This window comes from Schistocerca americana, chromosome X, assembly GCF_021461395.2.
Source record: "Schistocerca americana isolate TAMUIC-IGC-003095 chromosome X, iqSchAmer2.1, whole genome shotgun sequence".
Lineage (NCBI taxonomy): Eukaryota > Metazoa > Arthropoda > Insecta > Orthoptera > Acrididae > Schistocerca > Schistocerca americana.
The window spans coordinates 965,335,702-965,361,610 of NC_060130.1; the positions used below are offsets into that span (position 1 = coordinate 965,335,702).

General features: G+C 40.6%; 1 protein-coding gene across 1 annotated transcript in view; it reads left to right on the plus strand.

Moving 5' to 3' along the window:
• The window catches only part of LOC124555064, a 704,233-nt gene that overhangs the window by 24,861 nt on the left and 653,463 nt on the right, over positions 1-25,909 (plus strand). The window contains exons 7-8 of the mRNA XM_047128850.1: positions 7,370-7,491; positions 20,817-20,951. Coding sequence (XP_046984806.1) covers positions 7,370-7,491; positions 20,817-20,951 — 257 coding nt within the window. The remainder of the gene's footprint in view (positions 1-7,369; positions 7,492-20,816; positions 20,952-25,909) is intronic.

Consider the following 25,909-nt stretch of genomic DNA (forward strand, 5'->3'; position numbering starts at 1 on the left):
TTTCTGTGGTCACCATGGAATGTGGCCATGATCAGCGCTTGCACGCTCATGAAGTCCTTCAGGATAGTTTGAGTTCCTTCTATGTAATGGGGCATGGGAACTAAGACACAGTCCACACCTTCTCGTCAAAGGGGCAGGAGCCTGTGGATGATATCCTGTGCCCCAGGAAGTTGATCTCCAGAATACTAAAAATGCATTTCACGAGCTTGATAATGACAGCCACCTCCTGGAGATGAGAGAATACCTCCCAGAAACAGCAGTGGTGCTCTGTAAAGTTGCATTTGTAAATCAGAATATCATCCAAGTAAGCAAGACACCCTGAACCACCACGTAAGATGTTTTCAAGGAAGAACTGCCACGTCAGGATGGCGTTTCAGAGCCCAAATCACATGAAAACATTCTTGAAGAGGCCAAAAGATGCATTAAAGGCTCTTTACACCTTATCATTAGGAGTAACTGGCATCTGCATAAATACTTTTGCACAGTCCACTTTGCTAAAAACAGTTGCACCACACAGGTCATTGCTGTGCAAATGTGGAATAGGGTAATGATTGGACACCGTCCTGGACTGAAGCACCCGAAAGGAGCTCTGTGTAAATAATTCCAGATAGCTTGCTATAAATGAGTTGGAGTGAAGGGCAACTGTTTTCACCCCATTCGATCATAGTTGCTCTTATTCAAAGTTCTGTTTATTAATTAGAATTCTCCTTCAGTCATTGCTTCTCCTTCAGGACTTCTATGGCTTTCAGCAATGGTGGATCACCTCTGTCCAGGAATAATGTCATTTAATGCAATGATGACTGACATATCACCCACAGTGCTGTGTTCCATCAAAGGGTTCCGTGAAAGGTAGGCAGTCTCTTCGTGTTTGCATCTGCTTTTGTATACCACTGTCACATTGTACTCCAGAAGTCTCAGTGCCCATCTCTGCATTTGATCCAACAGATCCTTCAGGCTAGTCAGCCAACATACAGAATGGTGTTCCATCAGAAATGGTGGTCCACAACAACAGTGAGTGGTTTACCAAATAACACTTCCAGTGGCCACCAAACTCCCAGACATGAATATTATTGAGCATATCTGGGACGCCTTGCAACATGCTGTTCAGAAGATAACTTCACCCTCTCATACTCTTATGGATTTATGGACAGTCCTGCAGGATTCATGGTGTCAATTCTCTCCAGCACTACTTTAGACATTATCCAAGTCAATGCCACATGGTGTTGCGGCACTTCTGCATACTCGCAGGGGCCCTACACGATATTAGGCAGGTGTACCAGTTTCTTTGGCTCTTCAGTGTATATCCCATTTGTGATGTGCAGCACAACTATTTTTGTGTCACAGAACATAGTCTCCTTTAGTTGGTGGCAAAACGCATGTGACATTACAGGAAAAGAATCCTCTTAGTTGACTATTGGCCAGACAGGTTGGTCATCAGTGATGACTTTTGAGGAGATTTCCTGACACCTTGGTAGCTGTCATCTGTGGAGGGTTTTCATCTGTGGTGGCTTCACCTCCATAGGTGGCTGCCTTGCTTCATTTTCCTGGATTTGGTGACTAGGCAAGGAGCTATTAATTCTGTATGGCAGGGAGAAAATGTTATGGCATGTTGTGGAGCAACCTTGTTCAGAGTATGGTGATGGGCTTCGTCTGACAAGTTGACTATAATTATTTTACAATTGACTGGCATTGATAGAAGTGTTGTGATGGTTGATGTCTCACCATGAGATAGTTATTGAACACTCATCTTCTTTGGTGCAGGATCATGCAGAGTGTATAAGGTGTCCACAGTAGAAACACACAGGCCTGTTGTCCACCGCCCTCCAAATGTCTGCTCTCCCATGGGGAATTATACTTGGCATAGAAGTGGGCTATATCTGCATTGTTCAGATTATTGGTCATAGTTTGAAGGCTGTGAAACCAGTCCATTCATTATGACATGTTCAATTGGAGAAGGAGATTGTTACTAAAGATCAACACATCTCTTCTTTAACATTCTCCATTACTTGCTAAAGTATGGGATTAACATTCAACATTCATGGCTGATATCACTTGTGTACATAGTCTAACATTTCTGGCTGCCATAAACTGCTGTATCTCTTCACTTGCTACCTGGAGTATGAGAGAGGTAGGGTCATGGTGATCTTCCACAACTACTGTAGGTACCACATTTCGGAGATGGTCATAACTCTCTTTTCTGACCCTTTTCTGTTGCATTTCCTCTATGTGATGGCATCAGTTGGTGAATTCCTCTACTGTTATGATGCCTTTTACCAGAAGAGATTGGTCCATATCTTCCGCAACTCCTGTCACCAAATGTGAGATTCTGTTGGCTTCTGTGACATATTGCCAAGACCTTCTGTATGCAAGGCTGTGTCATTTGCCCATGATGTTGAGCCCTGTTCTTCAGTTGTTCTTGCTGCCAATTGTCACCAAAAGTTTTTGTCAGTTCAGCCTGGAATTTATCTCAGGTGGCAAGCTTACCTTTGTTTTTCTTGTACCAGTTCAGGGCTGTGTCATCCAAGATAAAGTACACAGATACCACACACTTCATGTCATCTAACCTGTTGTATTTGGTGACTTGGTCAAATCCTTTCATCAGTTGCTGACCAGTGTCTTCAGAAAACACTGATGGATGCCTGATATGCAGCTGACGTCCTGCTGTTTTAGAATTCATTCTTCTCCTGAATATAGAGACCCTGGAAATGATGTACAATCTGTTTTCAGTCCCTGTCCATTAAGACTATGGTTTTTACGTTGCTTAATGAAGCCATGGCAGTGCAGATGTTTTGAATGCCCAGTGTATCCACCAAACAATGTCATTTCATAAACATAATCAAGCCCAAATCCAAAAGCACATTTGTGAATGAAGCACAACACATAGCACTGAAAGCATGTTTGTTATGGACACCAATATACAGACAGATTGTAGAGTACTATCAGATTTTCCAGAATGTGCAAACTTTACAAACATAAGAAATTTTGAGAACTTTCCAGAAATGATAAATATAGTACTAAATAATAAGTATTTAAGGTAACTGGACTTCAAGTGGCAACCTACAGCACATCAGCCAGTGATGCTAATCATTGCTACTCACTGCATATGGCACATCTCGTAGCAATATTGTTGCTTTATATACACTCCTGGAAATGGAAAAAGAACACATTGACACCGGTGTGTCAGACCCACCATACTTGCTCCGGACACTGCGAGAGGGCTGTACAAGCAATGATCACACGCACGGCACAGCGGACACACCAGGAACCGCGGTGTTGGCCGTCGAATGGCGCTAGCTGCGCAGCGTTTGTGCACCGCCGCCGTCAGTGTCAGCCAGTTTGCCGTGGCATACGGAGCTCTATCGCAGTCTTTAACACTGGTAGCATGACGCGACAGCGTGGACGTGAACCGTATGTGCAGTTGACGGACTTTGAGCGAGGGCGTATAGTGGGCATGCGGGAGGCCGGGTGGACGTACCGCCGAATTGCTCAACACGTGGGGCGTGAGGTCTCCACAGTACATCGATGTTGTCGCCAGTGGTCGGTGGAAGGTGCACGTGCCCGTCGACCTGGGACCGGACCGCAGCGACGCACGGATGCACGCCAAGACCGTAGGATCCTACGCAGTGCCGTAGGGGACCACACCGCCACTTCCCAGCAAATTAGGGACACTGTTGCTCCTGGGGTATCGGCGAGGACCATTCGCAACAGTCTCCATGAAGCTGGGCTACGGTCCCGCACACCGTTAGGCCATCTTCCGCTCACGCCCCAACATCGTGCAGCCCGCCTCCAGTGGTGTCGTGACAGGCGTGAATGGAGGGACGAATGGAGACGTGTCGTCTTCAGCGATGAGAGTCGCTTCTGCCTTGGTGCCAATGATGGTCGTATGTGTGTTTGGCGCCGTGCAGGTGAGCGCCACAATCAGGACTGCATACGACCGAGGCACACAGGGCCAACACCCGGCATCATGGTGTGGGGAGCGATCTCCTACACTGGCCGTACACCACTGGTGATCGTCGAGGGGACACTGAATAGTGCACGGTACATCCAAACCGTCATCGAACCCATCGTTCTACCATTCCTAGACCGGCAAGGGAACTTGCTGTTCCAACAGGACAATGCACGTCCGCATGTATCCCGTGCCACCCAACGTGCTCTAGAAGGTGTAAGTCAACTACCCTGGCCAGCAAGATCTCCGGATCTGTCCCCCATTGAGCATGTTTGGGACTGGATGAAGCGTTGTCTCACGCGGTCTGCACGTCCAGCACGAACGCTGGTCCAACTGAGGCGCCAGGTGGAAATGGCATGGCAAGCCGTTCCACAGGACTACATCCAGCATCTCTACGATTGTCTCCATGGGAGAATAGCAGCCTGCATTGCTGCGAAAGGTGGATATACACTGTACTAGTGCCGACATTGTGCATGCTCTGTTGCCTGTGTCTATGTGCCTGTGGTTCTGTCAGTGTGATCATGTGATGTATGTGACCCCAGGAATGTGTCAATAAAGTTTCCCCTTCCTGGGACAATGAATTCACGGTGTTCTTATTTCTATATCCAGGAGTGTATGTACACAGATGTAAAGTTCAAGGTACTTAGATTTTTGAAGCAGTTCTTCTCCCACTTCCATCCTCTCTCTCTCTCTCTCTCTCTCTCTCTCTCTCTCTCTCTCTCTCTCTATCTCCCCCCCCTTTTCCCCTCCCTCTCTTTTCTCCCCTCTCCCTCCCCCCTACAAAAGTGTGCCAGCATGTGCGCGCGCGCGCGCGCGCGCGTGTGTGTGTGTGTGTGTGTGTGTGTGTGTGTGTGTGTGTGTGTGTGTGTGTGTTATTTCACACTGCATGCAAGACCACAGCCAGTTTCTTTTCATGTCCTTGCCTAGTCTGAGCCTACTTGTAGTGATGGAACAACCTTTTCTCATTGAAATTAATGATGAGTTCGCTAGATGTTATTAAACTTCACATATCTAAAGCTATGTACTGTATTACAAACACCTACTTGTATTTTATTTGAATCCATTAATATTGTAACTGCATGTTTACATCTAAACTTAACCAGAAGGTCTTTGTAGTAATCTTGATAATTCTGTACAATATTCTCAGATGTTTTGTTGCTGTAACGTATCCTTTGTTTTTCATGACTACCATTAAGTCTTAAGGTTACTTTTAGAAATAAGTAACAGCATTATGAATCACTTCAAATTTATTCACAGGTAGTCAACATGGATTCAGAAAATATCGTTCTTGTGAAACACAACTAGCTATTTATTCTTACACAGTAATGTGTGCTATCAACAGGGGATGTCATATTTAATCCATATTTTTAGATTTCCAGAAGGCTTTTGACACTGTTCCTGATGAGTGACTTCTAATAAAATTGCACACCTACAAAGTATTATTCCTGTTGTGGGACTGGATTCATTATTTCCATTCTGAAAGGTCACAGTTCATAGTAATTGGTGACATTGAAAAAGTTCAAAGAAGGGCAGATCATGTTGAATTATTGCAAAATAGGAGAGAGATTACTATGAATATGATACTAAAATGTAGACTTTCATGGCCAGAAATGTCATGTCGATTATAATTATCTGGGCTGTTGTGTCGTGGTTGGTTGATGAATTCTGTGTCAATTCCCAACGTTTCATCCCCGTCTGCGGAGGACATCTTCAAGGGGGTCTGTAGGTCAATGGAAGGTCCAACACATCCACTGGCTCACTACTGACTGCCGCTAAATTCTGTGTCTGTGCGCTCCCGTGCCGAGACGTGACATCACTTGTTTTGAAAATGTCAGTGCAATTGGCCGCTGTCCACTGCTGTCGATTGCCGTTGCCATCACCCAGTAGTGGACAGGTGGTACACAACTTCTTCAACACCAGCATCCATATACCATTTAATTTCACGCCCTCCTCCTTTCGTTTGAAATTATTAGGGTGTTTGACGATTTTGATTGCCTCCCTGTAGAGCCTTTCATGATATCCGCTTGTGGCCATTAGTACTTGTGTCTCCTCAAAACGAATATGGTGGTTACCTGGCTGGAAAGCATGCTCCACAACAGCTGATCGATGGCAATGGACAGCGGCCAATTGCACTGACGTTTTCAAATGTCACACCTCGGCATGCGAGCGTGCGGACATGGAATTTAGCGGCAGTCGGTAGCGAGCCAGTGGGTGTATTGGACCTTCCATTGAGCTACAGACCCCCTTGAAGATGTCCTCCATAGATGGAGATGAAATGTTGGGAATTGACACAGAATTCATCAACCGACCACAGCATAACAGCCCGGATAATTATAATGGATGTGAATATGATACACAAATTGGGATGGTAATCATTAAAACAAAGGCATTTTCCACTGCAGCAGGATCTGTTCATGAAATTTTAGTCACCAACTTTCTCCTGTAAATGCAAAAATGTTTTGTTTGTGTTTATCTGCTTAGAGAGAAATGATCATTATAATAAAATAAGAGAAATTGGAGCTTTGTTTTTCATGCATGCTGTTTGTGAATGGAGCATCAGAGAAGTAGCTTCAAGGTGGTTCATTGAACTCTCTACCATTCACTTAATTGTGAGTTGCAGATTTATCATGTAGATGCTGATGTAGATTGTAACGTATGATTCTTTTTGTCACATTTCTTTTTGCTATCAGTGTAATGATTTTCAGGATTTATCTATAACTCTACAGTGTGATTGAAAAAATAGTAAGTTGCAGACATGCATTCTAGGTGCAATGTGTTAACCTTCAATAATGTTGTTGACTGATATCAAGGCAAATTTTTTTGGAATCACTGTCAGTACTAAAAGAGTTAAAGTAAATTGATCTATGATTCAGTCTGTCACTGAATAACTTTAATAAAGGTTGTCCAAAGTTAATACAAATTTTAAAAAAAATGTTTGTGTTCTACCAGTTGCTTTGTAGAATATATGTTGATGATTATAGTCCCATAAAACAGATGCCTACCAGGGCCTAGTATTGTACCATTTCATAGGCCATGACAAAAATTTGATTCAGAAACTCGTATGTACTCCATTGCTCCCATATCTGAGTGGATTTCAGTTGTTGTACTTAAATAGCATGAACAACAATCTCATTTTACACAACTTTTTCAACTTCTCTATTTTGATGTTCACAAGAAGTAAACTTTTTTTTCAGTAAACACAAGATTCTGTACCAATCTCTGAGTATTTACAATGTATTCACTGTTTCATAGTTAATTCAAGCATCACATATATTTCTGTTTCTCTTTACCATCAATATTCATAAGTTTTTAATAAATATTTCTATATTTTAAAGTTTTCCCTTATTGACTTTCTTTCAAATTCTCTTATATGAGGTAAATGAGAGATTTCTATTATTATTTTCTATGTCTTCAAATTTTCAGGATGGTGTCGAGCCAGAGTTTCCTGATGCCTTCTCCCACTTCATACACATTGCTCGGCTTTTGTCCCATGATGCACTCCAGGCACTGTATGATGAAGCTCCTACACTCTGTGAAAGTGCACTGTAAGAAATGTGTTCTTAATTATCGAAATTAAAAATAAATTTTATCACTCAGTAATTAACACTTATTATCTGTAAAACAATTGCAGTAAACATTCAGATTTTTTTTGCACACTATTTTTAATTCTCTCTCTCTCTCTCTCTCTCTCTCTCTCTCTCTCTCTCTGTGTGTGTGTGTGTGTGTATGTGTGTGTGTGTGTGTGTGTGTGTGTGTGAGCTGTAATTGATTTACTTGTGTGGTACTAATAAATCAAATGAACTGTTGTGAATGCAAACACATCTCTTCAGGAATCTGAAGTCACACAACATCCATTACAAGTTCTGTGTGACCTTACTGTGCTTGCCAACTCCAAATCTACCCCATTGTTCCTTTCACAAAAGATGGACTGCATCCACATCCACAACTACTTCTCCTGCAGGAAAATGTGTTCGCAGAAGTCTGTGGCACAACCACTGCCATTCACGTGATGCCCTTACACATTAAAAGTTTATGGACTACCAAAAGAAGTCCTTCTAAGCTGCCAAAAGTTCCTAACTCCTTATACAGTTTAAGTTTACTGATGATAGATTCATGAACAGGATTCAGCGCCAAGAAAATGTGTCTTCATTCCTTCACAGCCTTATCACATTTTCTCCCCTGTGTTTCAACTGGATCTCATTAGCCCCATGGGCTGCTTTCATAGAGTTTGACCTCCACCTTCCTGATGGCTCTATGAAAACCCCCATCCATATAAAATCCACCAACCATCAGTAATAGCTCAACTTTGATTGTAGTTGCCGTACATTCAACACCAAAAAGTCTTTTGTACAGTCTCATTAACTGCAAGCATCACATATGCACAGAGGAGCAATCTCATGCCCACTGTACTTAAGACCTGAACTAGGCCTTTGCAAACTGTACCTCCATCACATATCTGGACTAAGGACAGATCTCCCATGCTATGTATTCCCAATACTCCAACCACATATTCTCTTTTCATTGACATAATGACTGACCTCATATTAAAACTTCCTTCATGCTCCAACCGTGCCCACTGACCAACTGCAGTGGAGTACCCTACTTAATCAGGGTGTATATGACCCGAGACAACTTGGAAATCCGGGAAAAACCCAGTAATTTTTTCATCCGGGAGAAAACTGGGAAAAACCCGGGAATTTTTCGTTGTTTTAGCTTTCAGTTAAATTTTTGGGATTTTGACTGGTAAGAATTGATTCTCTAGTGAAGAATGTTACTGTATCCTGCTACTGGAGAATTATGCTGCAAAATAAAATATAAATGAGAGGGAAAAAAATAAAATGTTAGTGGCAAAGGAAATGTGCAATTCACAACAACAAAACACCGAGCACGCACAAGCGTCTGCAAATAACAAAAATACGTCAAAGGCCATAGGGCGAAGACTGTAATTCTTCGTAACAATAAACTGCTTGCTATGAGCATGATGTCACAACTGTTCACATTAGGTTCATTTGACCACTTGCCAGCTGGCTGATGTGCATGGCAGTTGACTCACATATGAGCAGTACCTTCTCCCACTTTACACTACTTGAAGTGTGGCCGTTAGCTGTATCGACAGTAGCAGCAAGCAGCCAGATGCAAATGAGAAAACATTTTCTTGAGCACCCTAGCTGCCAGATTCGTGCATGCACAGAGCTGTAGTGGGGAGGGCGTTAGTCTCCACGTGACCCTCATTTGCATTAAGTGATTTTGCTGCTTTTCTTCGTTTACAGTTCCCATGCCAAATGAAAACAAAATGGATTTATGTACCTGTGAGCTATCAAGTGAATTAAAATACATTCACATAATTATGGAGGGCAAAAATATATTATTAGTTTCAGTTTTCTGATTTTATTTTATTTACAAATTATTAGCCGTCAAGCATTAATTGCCTTGCAGAACAATGAAGTTATTTTTGCAAGTTTGCTAAAGAAATTTGGCTTTATTAATCTTTCCACTGGACCAATCAATTTATTTGAAATGAATGGTTTCATTCCACAGTACTGGCTAGTACAAACTATTTGCTGAATTTCAAGTGCAGATTTTTCACCTTCTGCCATTTTTGATATTATGCCATAATAAAGAACCAAATATGAGATAGTATAGTACTGGTGCTCCATGAAAATTTACATCCCAAAAACCACACTGAAAAGCTTAATATCGGATGGGACCTATTTCATTGTGAATCTGGAAAAAACCAATGTGCGCTTCAAGCAGAATTATGCATTTTAGTATGGTTACAAAATTCTGATGCTCTTGGGAATATCTTCTAATGCCCTGTTTCTTTTATGGTGTAATGTAAGGTCTCTTAGTGCTTCATACATATGAACATGCGGGCTTCCTACACCACTACAGCTACGTATGCGCAATAATGCATGTTTTCTGGCGCTGTCTGGCAACTGGTAAATCAAACCTATTTCTAACAGTCTCTGGATAGTATAGTGAAGGGTGGTTCAAAAAGCATTACTTTCAAAGTAAATTTCTTTTTACGCAAGATGAATTACATGTGAGAAAGTGGGATGAATTTCTAAATCACAGAGCGTTTAAAACTGAACACTTTGAGGACCAGCCACTTACAAGAATTTTGAGCTCAGACATTTATGTCATAATTTTAAATTTACTGGCACATTTGTGTAATGTATCTTAAAGTACAACATACGCAAAAAAATATCAATATTACATGTAAAAGCTTAGCTTCTGTTGTAGCTTGTTAATCTTAGAAACCAATATTATATGTGAAATCTTAGATTTTCTAGTAGCTGTACTATGTATATTAATGTAAACTGTTAATTTTTGCTCTTTGTGTGTTCACGCTATGTAACCAGTGATCTTGCTGTTGACTGATGATAACATGTGTCCGATGCTCTGAATATCTGCTGTTATCGGCTGGTGAGATCAAGTGGCATGAGATATGATTGGCTTACAAAAGGACATCGCAAGCTCGGTTTCAATGATCCACAAACTAACGCGATGTGATTGGTGCAATTCGAATTTATACTTTTGTAATACAAAAATATGCAGTGTATATGTTGCTGCAAATCAAAGGCCTTTCCAAAACTTTTCTCCTTTTTTTTCATTAAAAGTCTTTCCAAAACTTCTCTCCTTTTTTTCATTAAAAGTCTTTCCAGAACTTCTCTCCCCCATCTTTGCCTTTTTTTCTGGGAAGTTCTATGCGAAGAAGCTACACACTGTTGGGTGGCTTGCAGAGTATAAATGTAGATGTAGATGTAGATTATATGTTAATAAAGAAAAGACAGAATATCTGGTCATAAGCAGGAAAGTCCAAAGAGATGCACCATTGGTTGTAGTTGGATTCACTTTCAAGACAGTTCATTGTTCAAATACTTAGAGTTGTTTCAGTAACAACAATAGAATGTATATAGAAATAGCCCATCTAGCAACAGCAAACAAAACACCTTTTAGTTTCATCAAAATCTTAAAGAAAATACGAGGTGCGGCTAGAAAAAAACTGGACTGATGCTGGAAAAAACATTTATTTACAATTATTTACAATTTCATGTTATCTCCTTCAATGTACTCTCCTCCTCGGTCTCTACACCGCTCCATACGAATTTTCCACTGTTCATAGCAATGCTGCAGATCATTTTCGGTAAGTCCATACATTACTTGCGTTGCTTTTTCTTTTACTGCTTCAACAGTCTCAAATCTAGTTCCTTTCAAAGCTGACTTGACTTTAGGGAAAAGAAAAAAGTCACAGGGGGCCAAATCAGGTGAGTAGGGTGGATGATCTAAGATGGGAATGTTGTGTTTTGCCAAAAACGTCTTCACTGACAATGCACTGTGAGCTGGGGCATTGTCTTGGTGAAGGATCCATGACTTTTTTCTCCACAAATTGTTCCGTTTTCTCTGTACTCGCTCACGTAGGGTAGCCAGGATGCTAATGTAGTAATCCTGATTCACTGTTTGTCCCTCTGGTACCCAATCAATGTGCACAATCCCTTTGATGTCAAAAAACACAATCATCATTGCCTTGAATTTCGATTTTGACATTCGTGTTTTTTTTTTTTGTCATGGAGAACCAGGAGTTTTCCAATGCATCGATTGGCGTTTAGTTTCGGGATCATAAGTAAAAACCCACGATTCATCGCAAGTAATAACATTTCGTAAGAAGGTGGGATCACTTTCAATGTTTTCCAGGATGTCAGAACAAATCATTCTTCGGCGTTCCTTCTGTTCAATTGTGAGACACTTTGGAACCATTTTTGAACACACTTTGTTCATGTTGAAACTTTCATGAAGAATCTGCCTAACACTTTCCTTGTCAACTCCTGTTAACTCAGACACTGCTCTGATTGTTAAACGGCGATCTTGTCGAACAAGTTTACCGATTTTTTCAATGTTTGCATCAGTTTTTGCTGACAATGGTCTGCCAGTGCGAGTGTCATCACTGGTGTCTTCGCGGCCATCTTTAAATCGTTTAAACCACTCAAACACTTGTGTTCACGATAAACAATCATCGTCGTACACTTGTTGTAACATTACAAACGTTTCACTTGCACATTTTCCTAGTTTGAAACAAAATTTGATGTTAACACGCTGTTCTTTCTGTACACTCAACATTTTCCGACGCACAGACAAAATGTCAACTACTTAAAACAGATGCCATGGGCAGACTGAGTGCAGGAGGCAGATGAAACTCGAGCAGTAGGCGGAGCGAGAGTCACGTGACAGGCCACGTGACTTTCAGCCTTATTGCATTCATTTTATTGTTTCACCAGTACTAGTCCGGTTTTTTTCTAGCCACACCTCGTATCACTTAGTACTGACTTCAAAATCTGCTTCTATAAATAAACTATTATACTTGTAACATTAAAGGAACGTGAAGAATTAATGTTTAGAAAGCAAGATGGAGAAAAACTGTTAATAGTCAAAAGAAAAATTCTAAGAAAAGTTTGAAACCAATATATGATGAAAAAACATGGAATGGAGGCTGAGAAAAAATTATCACTTCAGAGACCTGCACAAACTCTGTAACATTGTCAAAGTGTAAAAGAGGAAAGGTTGAATTGGGCTGGTCATACAGCAGGAACGACAGACAATAGACTACCTAAAATACGCATTCAGCAGGACACCAGATGGAACAAGAGGAAGGGGAAGTCCCAGAATTAGGTGGTGACTTAGCATCCAGGAGGAAACAGTTAGGATGAACATCAACACAAAATGGGTGAACAGTGCACTCAACATGCCACATGTAAAGTAAAGTAAAAGGAAAGTATAGAATCATTGCATGCTTTTACCATTTCCAAATAGGCAATTTTTTAAACATCTTGAAATACTCCTAAACAAACCTCACCAAAGCAAAGAAGTACTAATTTTATGTGGTGAATTTAATGTTGATTTTCAGTCTCTATGGCATGTGAGAGAATGTCTATGGAATCTTGCAAACTTGTTCCATCTACAAGCCACATCAACATTGCCCACAGGATGTAAAAATCACACCAAAACAACTCTAGAGCAGATATTTATAAACTGTCTGTACCACTTCAAAGAACCTCTGGATGAAGGCTATAGTGGTCACTGTGCCCAAGACCTCTACCTATCGAAACCTGGACAGCAAGCTACACCATGATACAGAGCACCTCTCTTGCAGAGTCTGCCACTTGAGTTTGCTTAACATCTCTATAATGCTATCACGTTTATCAAAAAACCCTGTGACGAAACACGCCACTCTTCTCTGGATCTTCTCTATCTCCTCTGTCAACCCGACCTGGTACGGATCCCATACTAATGAGCAATACTCAAGTATAGGTTGAACGAGTGTTTTGTAAGCCACCTCCTTTGTTGATGGACTACATTTTCTGAGGACTCTCCCAATGAATCTGAACCTGGCACCCGCCTTACCAACAATTAATTTTATGTGATCATTCCACTTCAAATTGCTCTGTATGCGTACTCCCAGATATTTTACAGAAGTAACTGCTAACAGTATTTGTTCTGCTATCATATAATCATACAGTAAAGGATACTTCTTTCTATGTATTCACAATACATTATATTTGCCTATGTTAAGGGTCAGTTGCCACTCCCTGCACCAAGTGCCTATCAGCTGCAGATCTTCCTGCATTTCACTGCAATTTTCTAATGCTGCAAGTTCACTGTATACTACAGCATCATCTGCAAAAAGCTGCATGGAACTTCCAACACTATCTACTAGGTCATTTATATACATTGTGAAAAGCAATGGTCCCATAACACTCCCCTGTGGCACGCCAGAGGTTACTTTAATGTCTGTAGACATCTCTCCTTTGAGAACAACATGCTGTGTTCTGTTTGCTAAAAACTCTTCAATGCAGCCACACAGCTGGTCTGATATTCCGTAGGCTCTTACTTTGTTTATCAGGCGACAGTGCGGAACTGTATTGAACGCCTTCCAGAAGTCAAGGATAATGTCATCTACCTGGGAGCCTGTATCTAATATTTTCTGAGTCTCATGAACAAATAAAGCGAGTTGGGTCTGACACGATCGCTGTTTCTTGAATCCATGTTGATTCCTACAGAGTAGATTCTGGGTTTCCAGAAATGACATGATATGCGAGCAAAAATGTTATAAAATTGTACAACAGATGGATGTCAGAAATATAGGCCTATAGTTTTGCGCATCTGCTCGACGACCCTTCTTGAAAACTGGAACTACCTCTGCTCTTTTCCAAACATTTGGAACCTTCCATTCCTCTAGAGACTTGCGGTACACGGCTGTTAGAAGGGGGGCAAGTTCTTTTGCGTACTCTGTGTAGAATCAAATTGGTATCCCATCAGGTCTAGTGGACTTTCCTCTGTTGAGTGATTTCAGTTGCTTTTCTATTCCTTGGACACTTATTTCGATGTCAACCATTTTTCATTCATGCGAGGATTTAGAGAAGGAACTGCAGTGCGGTGTTCCTCTGTGAAACAGCTTTGGAAAAGGGTGTTTAGTATTTCAGCTTTATGTGTGTCATCCTCTGTTTCATGCCATCATCATCCCGGAGTGTCTGGATATGCTGTTTCGAGCCACTTACTGATTTAACGTAAGACCAGAACTTCCTAGGATTTTCTGTCAAGTCGGTACATAGAATTTTACTTTCGAATTCACAAAACGCTTAACGCATAGCCCTCCTTATGCTAACTTTGACATTGTTTAGCTTCTGTTTGTCTGGGAGGTTTTGGCTGTGGTTAAATTTGCAGTGAAGCTCTCTTTGCTTTTGCAGTAGTTTCCTAACTTTGTTGTTGAACCACAGTGTGTTTTTGCCGTTTCTCACAGTTTTACTCGGCCCATACCCATCTAAAAAGCATTTTACGATTGCCTTCAACTTTTTCCATAAACACTCAACATTGTCAGTGTCAGAACAGAAATTTTTGTTTTGATCTATTAGATAGTCTGAAATCTGCCTCCTATTACTCTTGCTAAACAGATAAACCTTCCTCCATTTTTTATATTCCTATTTACTTCCATATTCAGGGATGCGACAATGGCCTTATGATCACTGATTCCCTGTTCTGCGCTTACAGAGTCGAAAAGTTTGGGTCTGTTTGTTATCAGTAGGTCCAAGATGTTATCTCCATGAGTCGGTTATGTGTTTAATTGCTAGAGGTAATTTTTGGATAGTGCACTCAGTATAATGTCACTCGATGCTCTGTCCCTACCACCCATCCTAAACATCTGAGTGTCCCAGTCTATATCTGGTAAATTAAAATCTCTACCTAAGACTATAAAATGCTGAGGAAATTTATGTGAAATGTATTCCAGATTTTCTCTCAGTTGTTCTGCCACTAATGCTGCTGAATTGGGAGGTTGTTGAGTATAGCCTCCACCCATAATAATTCACAGGAACTATTCATTTCTATTTCACTACAGGATAAACTACTACTAACAGTGACAAACACACCACCACCGGTTGCATGCAATCTATCCTTTCTAAACACCGTCTGTGCTTTGTTAAATTTTGGCAGAATTGATCTCTGGCTTCAGCCAGCATTCCATACCTATAATGATTTCAGCTTCAGTACTTTCTATCAGTGCTTGAAGTTCCAGTACTTTACCAATGCCACTTTGACAGTTTACAATTGCTGATTGGTCCCTGCATGTCCTGACTTTGCCCCACACCCTTTGAGGCTGTTGCCCTTTCTGTACTTGCCCAAGGCCATCTAACCTAAAAAACTGCCTAGTCCACGCCACACAACCCCTGCTATCTGTGTAGCCACCCGCTGTGTGTAGTGGACTCCTGACCTATCCAGAGGAACCCGAAACCCCACCAGCCTATAGTGCAAGTCGAGGAATCTGCAGCCCACATGGTCACAGAACCGTCTCAGCCTCTGATTCAGACCCTCCACTCGGCTCTTTACCAAAGATCCACAGTCAGTCCTGTCGACGATGCTGCAGACGGTGAGCTCTGATTTCATCCCGCTAGTGAGACTGGCAGTCTTCACCAAATCAGATAGCACCGGAAGCCATAGAGGGTTTCCTCCGATCCATAGTGACACACATCATTGGTGCCGACATGAGAGACCACCTGCAGATGGGTGTACCCTGTGCCCTTCATGGCATCCAGAAGGACCCTTTCCACATCTGGAATGACTCCCCCCAGTATTCACACAGAGTGCACATTGGGTTTCTTCCCCTCCCTTGCAGCCATATCCCTAACAGGCCCCATTACGCGCCTGATGTTGGAGCTTCCAACTACCAGTAAGCCCACCCTCTGTGACCTCCCAGATCTTGCAGACTGAGGGGCAACTTCTGGAACAGGACCAGCAGCCATGTCTGGCCAAAGATCAGTATAAGCAGGAGACAGAGCCTGAAACTGGTTCGACAGACAAACTGGAGAGGCCTTCCGTTTAGCCCTCTGGAATGGCTTTCGCCCCCTGCCACACCTCGAGACGACTTCCCACTCTACCACGGGAGAGGGGTCAGCCTCAATGTGGGCAGTCTCCTGGGCATCCACAGTCGTCGTCCAATCGGGGGATGCGTGGGACGAGCTAGCCATCCCCAACAAACCCCCCTCCAGACCCCCACAGTGATGCCCATTGGCAACAGCTTCAAGCCATGTGACTGAAGCCAACACTGCCTGAAGCTGGGAGTGAAGGGGTGCCAACTCAGCTCGCATCTGAACACAGCAGTCGAACTTTTGTCAGCAATTTTGTAATAATTTTACATGATTTTGACTAATTCTGTTTCAGAAGTATTTATTAATGCTACATCATTTGCAGAGGCAAGTCTACTAACGTTCAACTTCTGCATTTGGCTTCCTCATGGATTCTTTAAGACAAGGTTAAATAAATAAGTGAAATGTTATCCCCCTGTCACCTTAAAATTTTCGGGTTCTCTTACAGGAACTATATATCACATGAAGTTTCATCTATACAGATTTTAGCTAATCTGATTAGCTCTGATGCTATTTCAAATTCCATCATTACATTTAGGAGTGTCTCCAGTGTAAGCTAAATTTATAAGTAATATGTGGACGTATACAGTGAATTCCCAAGCTTTCTCAGTTATTTTTTTATGAGTTTCAAATGGCTCTGAGCACTATGGGACTTAACTTCTGAGGTCATCAGTCCCCTAGAACTCAGAACTACTTAAACCTAACTAACCTAAGGACATCAGACACATCCATGCCCGAGGCAGGATTCGAACCTGCGACCATAGTTGTCGTGCGGTAGCAGACTGTAGCGACAAGAACTGCTCGGCCACTCCAGCCAGCCTTTTTAGGAGGTATAAGTGATCTAATGTGGATATATTTCTGTGGAAACCGCATTGGTAGTCATCAATTAGTTCCTCAGTTGTTGGGATCAGTCTGTTTAATAGGCACATCAATAGGATTTTACAGGTCACATCCAATAATGCAAATTCTATGTAATTATTACAGACAAGGGGATCATACTTTTTAAATATGGGTTTTCCTGTCTGCAGATATGGTTTCTGTCTCCCAAATTGTTTCTATTTAGGACCGTTGTTCTAATTCTAGCTGCAGTCCACCATCCTATAACTGTTCAGTGCATATCTGGTCTTCAGCATGAGCCCTGTTAATTTCTTTATTACTTGCTGTATTTCATTTACTCATGGGGTGATGACTTGTATATCAGCTGTATCAGGATCTTCAGATTTAAAGTAAGACTATGAGTCACTGCAGTTGAGTGGTTGTGAAAATTATGTCTTCCAAATTTTTTGTATATCGCTCTTGTTGGTCAGTTTTTTCCTGTGCTAATCATTTATAAACTGTTCTCTTTAAGAAAATTAACCAAAAGATTGTTTTTATATTTTGATAAATCTACCTTGCCCTGTGATGCTTGAAATCATCTTTTGCTTCTCTTATGATATTGTTGCAGTATTCCTTTTTCTCTTGTCTCAATGTTTCCTGGTGTATTTTATAGCATATCTTCTTCAGTGACATGTTGTTCCTGTCTTTAATCTATGCTTTTCTCACATTTCTTCTCCCCAGCATTTTTTCTTGGCTCTTTATGTTAAAACAAATTTTGTTAGGTCATTTTCTTTTTCCTATAATTTTGGAAGTTACTTCTTGATTACTGTTCTTCAGGTGTCTGCTTTTGTCATCTTGTTGTTCCCTGTTGGCCAGTCTAGTTTTTGTTAGGTTACTTTCCATTTCTTTTTTAAAGTTTTATTTTGTATTTATTCCCGCCAGATTTCCTATGTTGTACCACAATTTGCACTCCTAAAGGTTTTAACATCTTTAATACTGTTTTGGAATCTCTTTTGGATAGCTACATGGTCAGTCACTACCTCTCCATCTGGTGATATCCAAGTCTGTAAATGAATGTGTTTGTGTTCAAAGTTTGTGTTGCTTAGTGTGAGATCATTCTTCATTGCAAACTTTATAAGTCAAACCCCATTTTCTTAATTTTCCTTGTGTCATCTGAAATTTCCAATGGTTGGCTTGTAAATTTCCTCACTTCCTACTCTGGCATCAAAATCTACTAACACTGTTTGTACATTATTTATACTTATTGACTTGTATGTGTGTTCCAGCTGACTGTAGAATTGTTCCTTCCATTGGTGCATGTGCATTTAAAAATGTAATGTTGAACTATTTGGTGGGAAGGAGGAATGAAGGAAGATTGGGTTTAATGTCTTGGCAGCACTGAGATCATTAAAGATGGAACACAAGCCCAGATTGTGTCAAGATTGAGGAAGGAAATCGGTCATGCCCTTTCAAATGAACCATCACAGCTTTTGCGTGGAGCAATTTAGGGAAATCACTGCTCAGTTAACTACTTAGCCTGAATACTGAGGTTTGATATTCCATTATCAAAAACATGTTTGAACTCTTTATCGAGTCAGCTATTAACTTACGAATGTAGAATCCAGTTCCAAATTTTATTGCATTGACTGCAATCTGTGTACATTAATGTCCTGTCTCCCATTTTCAGTGACACCATTCCATGCCATCTTACTTCTTGGAGAGCTATCAGTTGTAGCCTGTATTTTTCTTGTTTGTTTACTAGTATCTGGGCACTTTCAGGGTGGTATAGGCTTATGATATTCCAAGAACCAAAAGAGAAATCATTGTAGCTTTGCCAAATTTTGTTCCCATATATCCTGTCATGCTTGTGAGGCATGCACTGAGTATCCTGACCACTTTAAGTGTGGGTTAGTAACCCTCTGCACAACCCCCAACCTGTAGGGCTAGCTGTATTGATTTTGAGGTGCTCTACGCCTTGGAAAGTTACCTTCACAATGGCTTTGCGAGCCTCTCCTGCCTGTACTAGTTTTGGTCCACACCAGGTGGTCTATTTTCCAGTACCTCCACGTCTGGAGTGGTTTGACCATACTGGTGAAAATTTCTATATTTTATGGAATTTTTTATAAATATCATAGTATCTCCACCTTTCTGACTTTTTCTGCTGTAGTGAGATGCTAATGTATAGCCAGATATGCTAACTGAGAAAATTCTGTCTGATTTCAGCTGGTATTCTGTAATCTTATGATGTTTACACATATCAGGACTTTTGTAAATAAAAGTATACAGAAAAGTTGTTTCTCTTACCTCTTTTGGCAGAGTTAGCATGCTATATTATTGCCATGAGGCCACACTTTGTAAGTTTCATGCACATACCACTAAAATACAGTTGGTTTAAGGGTCACTGATTGCAGAGCTTGTGGAATCAATTTGTTTTTTCAGAAGGCTGGATTTTACACAGTGCCTTGTTAATATGGTATGACTTACATAGGCAAGACCATGAACACTGTAGAAGAATGCTGCACTGAACATCTATGCTAGGCATGCTTTTTGCAACCAAACAAGTCTGCTGTTGTTGAACATTGTATATCCATCAGACAGTCAGTGGAGTATGGTAAAACAATAATTTTGGTCACAACAAAATCTTTTTTGATGCTCATTATGAAAGAACCCATCTAACATACTAGTGCAGATACGAATTTTAAAAATTTTCCCATAAAAATTGAAACTTCACACACCTTTTATGCTTGCAGCTGATCATCATTAACTAAACTTCATGATATTTTAACTGCACACTTTCTTGTCATCCTCAGGTGAGCTATTGAAGACTGATGAAGATGTCCACTATTATGCAAATTATTAATGTGCTGAGAGTATTCTGTGCATGTATCAAGATTGTGGTGAGAGACTGACCACACTACCCAGTGGGCAGTGCTTTCGTTGGTGGAATTGCAGCCTCATCTCTCCTCAGGGTTGCCACTGACCCATGCCCATTGGCATACACTGTGATCTACAGTTAGTGCAAATTATGGAGATGATAGTGTTCCACGTATTATCCAACTGGTAGCAACTATCGCGGTTATCAGATTTTCCACCAGACCTTGTGAACAACTGAGACTGTAGATCCTCCAGTGAAAGCACTGCCCACTGGGTAGTGTGGCCAGTCTTCATCACTACCTTGATACATGCACAGAATGTTCTCCATACACTAATAACTTCCAGAATAGGGGATGTCTTTGTTAGTCTTCAATGGCGAAACTGAGGATGACAAGCAGGTATGAAGTGAAAATATCATGAAGCATAGTTAATGATGATGAGCTGCAGGCACAAAATGTCTTTGAACATCCGATTTGTTGGGGAAATGTTTAAAATTCATATCTAAGTTAATATATTCAAGTTTTCTTTATGTGATTAATCTGAGTCAGTGCCTTTACTGTACTGTGTGTAGTCGTTGTTTACCATTCAGTTGTTTATATTCAACAAATGGTTTCCCAGTATTATATTCCATAGAGATTTCTGTTACTTGAAAATACTGATGTTAATACTCAGTAATTCATTTCTGTTTGTCTCTGGCATTCAGTAAGTGTAAATTAATGTAGTGATAAACTTTTTACACCATTTAATAAGATAGTTACTTTTTTTAGGAGGCACATGACTGATGCATTACCCCTGCTCGGAAGCAATGCTGCCGTACAAGTAATGACAGATGCAATTCTAGAGGGAGACATTCCAACAAGTACCGCAAATGAGTGGTTGTTTGCTATGGCTTTCATCCCAAGGTAAGAAATACTTTTATAATTTTGATTGCTATCATGACACTTTTACTGACATGTATGCAAAATAAAGAAAAAAAAAAAACAAATTTTATTTCTTATCTGACATAAAAAAATAGTAAATGATTTCATTGGTTGCAAAGATAGTGAAATATCTGATACCAACCTGCAAGGTGAAATGAATGGTCTCTAGTATGCCAGAGGCATAAAAGGAGATTAGTTGATCCAAAAATCATGCAAATGGAAAGTAGGTGCTGAAAGACAGCCATGTAGAAAGAGCAGGAAGACAGAGTGGCTGATACAAGAGGAAGAGGAGAGATGTGATGTACAAAGGAGAGACACATGGTAGACTGAATAATTTAGTGCAGATTGACACCAAAAGAATTGTTAATACTGTAATATGTCTCAAAGAGAGATGGCTGCATGTTACATATAAATGGGTATATTACATTCATGTATCAGTGATTCCAGGGACTACCAACACTCTTTTTATTGTGCTAGAGAGTTTGTCTGGGGACTGATTATTCTGTATTACATCATTATTATTTCTTCATCTAATTTAATTCTAGTCATTAAAAACTGAATTAGCAAGCAGCCTTTTTGCTATGTGAAACAGCTGTTGTGGGTATGTTTAGAGCGCTTATCCATTAATATGTTATGTTCCAAGAATAGTGATGATGCGGTGCATAAGTTGTGCTCACTTTAGGTGGTATGGAAGTTGCTTCAACTTTTCAGCCAGGTGAGCTATAATATCCTGCTTACATTTTATATAGTACAGTCAACACCTTTTGTTGGAAATATCATAAACTTCCACATAATTTATTATTACATTGTGGGTATCCTTGGAACCCCACTTGTAGCACTGCAGTCTTATCTCAATAACAGAAAACAGAATGTCACATTAACTGACATAATCACTGGAGTAAAACTAAGCTATGACTGCTCTCTGGATGAATAATAAATTAAAATATAATCAACAAATTAATGAGTTAATCAAAACCCTCAGTTCAGTGCATCATACCATACTAATTCACTTTACTTTTGCACAATAATGCTAGGATATTTACTTACTTGAACGTCCTGTCATCTTATATGGTGCTATTCTAGGGCTATGATTAATAAACAATTACTTCTGCAGAAATCTGCTCTATATATTTCATAGGTAATAATAACAGCTAGTTTCAGATTAACTAACAAAAACAGGGTGTATATGACCCGGGACAACCGGGAGATCTGGGAAAAATCCGGGAATTTTTTCATCCAGGAGAAAACTGGGAAAATTTCACGAATTGTCTAGATTTCTATGAATTTTTCATTGTTTTAGTTTTCAGTTAAATTTTGGTGATTTTGACTGGTAAGAAGCAATACTCTAACAAAGGATATTACTGTATCCCACTACTGCAGAATAATACTGCAACAACAAAACATGAACGGAAAAAAAACTTAAGTTGCTAAGGAAATACGCCACATACAACAACAAAACAGTGCTCATACAAACGTCTGCCAACAACAAAGTGTGCCAAAGACTGTACAAAGATTATGTAATGCTTCATAACAATAAATTGCCTCCGATGAGCATGACGTGACAACTGTTTAAATTAGATTCATTTGAGCTGTTGTGGGTAGGCTCTTGAGCATGCACAGTTGAGTTGCGCATGAGTAATACCTTCTCCCGCTTCTGGTTACAGAGGTGTGGCTGGGCGGCACTACTTAATATTGCCCCAGTTCGGAAATACAGTAAATCTGGGGCTGATGCACAGAGCAGTCTGAGTTGAGGTGGGGAGTCTCCACATGACCTGTGTTTACGTTCAGTGATTTTGTTGTTTCCTCTTCATTTAATGCTCTCACATTAAATGATAGAAAAACAGATTTTTGTGGCCGGGAACTATCAAATGAATTAAAATACGTTCACATAATTATGGAGGGCTAAAATATGTTATTAGTTTCAGATTGTATTTCCACCTTTCTGACAGTCAAGCATTAATTGCCTTACAGAACAATGAAGTTATTTTTTCCAGTTTGCTAAAGAGATTTGGCTTAAAATTAATCTTTTCTGCTGAGGCAGTCAATTTATTTTAAATGAAGTGTTTAATTTCATACTATTTGCTAGTTTCAACTGTTCGCTGCATTTCAAGTGCACGTATGTCATTATGCCATAATAAAGAACCAAACATGAGATAATACAGTACTGGTATTACAAGAAAATTTACATATGAATGTGCATTTTAAGCTGAATTCTGCGTTAATAGTTCACGAAATTCTGATGCTCTTGAAGTATCCTCTTTTGTCTTGTTTCTTTTATGAAATAATGTAAGTGAACCATGATTTATTTTCGAAGATTATTCTTTGAATATATGAGCATATATGAATATATGAGCAAACTCGAGCAGACTGGCAGCCTAACGTGCAGACTCAGATGCAGGAGCTAAGCCCCGACCGGGTGACCACTCGCTGAGTTCTCTTGCTGGCGGAGTGGAAAGACTCTCATTTTGCTGGCTTTAAAGGTTGACCCGAACGACAGACACACTAGCACTCTGAATGACAGACAGACACTAACTGCCTAACAAATGCGGACGAGAGACAGACTAGCAAGCTGGGGATGAGAGACTGACCCAGACTGCAGCACTGGCGAGCTCATAGCGCCCCTTAAATGCACGTTTCCCACCAGAGGGAGACACCAAAGCTGCTATTGCCACAGTGGCGCCACCGCCAGAAATGGACGGCAACTGCTTCACACTACGTGTTGCGGCGCGCTCTTCAAAACAGCAATTTTTACCACGGCTCAGTAAGATCTTTTAATGTTTTACATCTATGAACATACGGGCTTCCTGTGTCATCGTAACTGCGCAAGTGCGGTGACGCCTGTTATCTGGCGCTCTCTTGCAACTGCTGAAATGAATCTATTTCTAACAGGTCGTGGGAAGATATTGCGAATGGTGGTTTGAAAAGCGTTACATTCAAAGCAGATTTTCTTTTACGCAAGATGAACTATGTGCAAGAATGTACAATGAATTTCTTAAATCACAAGGCATTTGACTCTCATTTAAAAATCAACTCTTTGAGGAGAACCATTTAGAAAACTTTTGAGCTCAGAAAATCAGACACTTACATCGTTATTAATAATTTTATTGGCACATTTGTGTGATGTTCTTAAAGTGTAACACGCGCAAAAAAGATCCACATTATACGTGGAAGCTTAGCTTCTCTTCCAGCTTATTAATCTTCGAGACCAATGTTATATGTGAATGCTATGTATATTAATTTAAACTATTAACTTTTCTTATTTGTGTGTTTGCGCTACTGAAGAGTGATCTTGCTATTGGCTTACTACATCACATGCCCTATGCTGCCATCAGATGGTGATATCACATGCCATGAGCTATGGCTGTCTTACAAAAGTGCATTGCAATCTTGATTTCAAAGTTTCGGAAAGTAACATGCGGTGTTTGATGGAACTCAAATTTATACCTTTGTGATACGAAAATATGCAGTGTGCATGTTGCTGCACATCAAAGATATTTCCAAAATGCGTCTTTCCCTCCTGAGTTTTGTTTTCTAAAGTGCCAGGAAATTCTACTCCAGTATATATAACCAAAAATACGCAAAGGATTGATGAGTTTTACTGTGCTGAGGAAGAGTATACTGTCACTTAACACGGAAAAGTGTATTTTCACCTGGGAGAAAGTGTTTTTTTAACCGGGAAATCCGAGAAAAATCCGGGATTTTTTTTCCTTGCCCATGTATACACCCTGATAAGAAACCTTTCTGCTTTATATAAAAAGGAAACTGATATGTATTCTGCACAACTGTCTATGCTACACAAAGTGAAGTTTTTCAATCTTGCTTTTAAAAGAAGTGTTTAACACCTTGCCAAGAGCTATATGGAAAAACTGTAGAAGCCTTCAGAAATCTGGAATTAAACTTCTGAGAAAGGAAGTATAGCATTTGAATCACTAAACTTATATTAGACAGAAGCAATGTCCAGATCCCCAGTCAGACACATTCAGTTTGGTTGTGTGCAGTTCACCTGAATCACTGTGGTGAGTGGTAGAGTGTTTCCTCAACAAAGGCTACAGCTCCACCTATAATGATGTTTTCATTTGTGGAACATTAAAAGGAGTGTTTTCTTTCCTCTGCTCATAACAAAATTAGAAGTGTACCCTCTACATCATTAGTCCTATAAATTATCTGAATAGCTCTATTCTGTTAACAGAAAACTGTTAGTACTGTAGGGTAGGTTCTGTGTAGAGTGGTACATGGGCAGTTGGGCAGTCAGGCTATAGCACACTTGACCTTATTGCCACAGCAGAGGTGGGCATGTAGCTCACTTACACAGAACTTCTATGATGGGGCCACCTGGTTGGTAGCTTTTACTAGCTGTACCTGCCCTTGGGTGAGCAAGGTGGCGTCCGGGGATGTATGTGCCCTACGGGGCAGCTGTGGAACAGCCTGCTGTAGGGAATATTGTTCTTTGTAAATAAATAATTCAATAGTAGCCAGTGTACACACTCTAGTAACCAGAATCTGACACGACCGGAAGACATAGGCCGACCAGCCGAGGGCATCGATGGTGAGTCACCAAAAACCCACAGGAAGACAACAGCAATGGACAACAATGAAGATGACAACAGCTACGAGTGGATATGACGGTATGCAAATCCAAAGAGTTAACAAAATTGAGAGCCTAGACACGGCAAGATCAGGAACCAACAACGATGCATAAGTGAACAACAAAGAGTACAGTCAGAACATTACTGACTTCTGAGCCTCTGTACTGCTGGCTTTATAGGGACACCATAAGTTCTAATGGTTCAAATGGCTCTGAGCACTATGGGACTTAACAGCTGTGGTCATCAGTCCCCTAGAACTTAGAACTACTTAAACCTAACTAACCTAAGGACATCACACACATCCATGCCCGAGGCAGGATGCGAACCTGCGACCGTAGCAGTCGCACGGTTCCG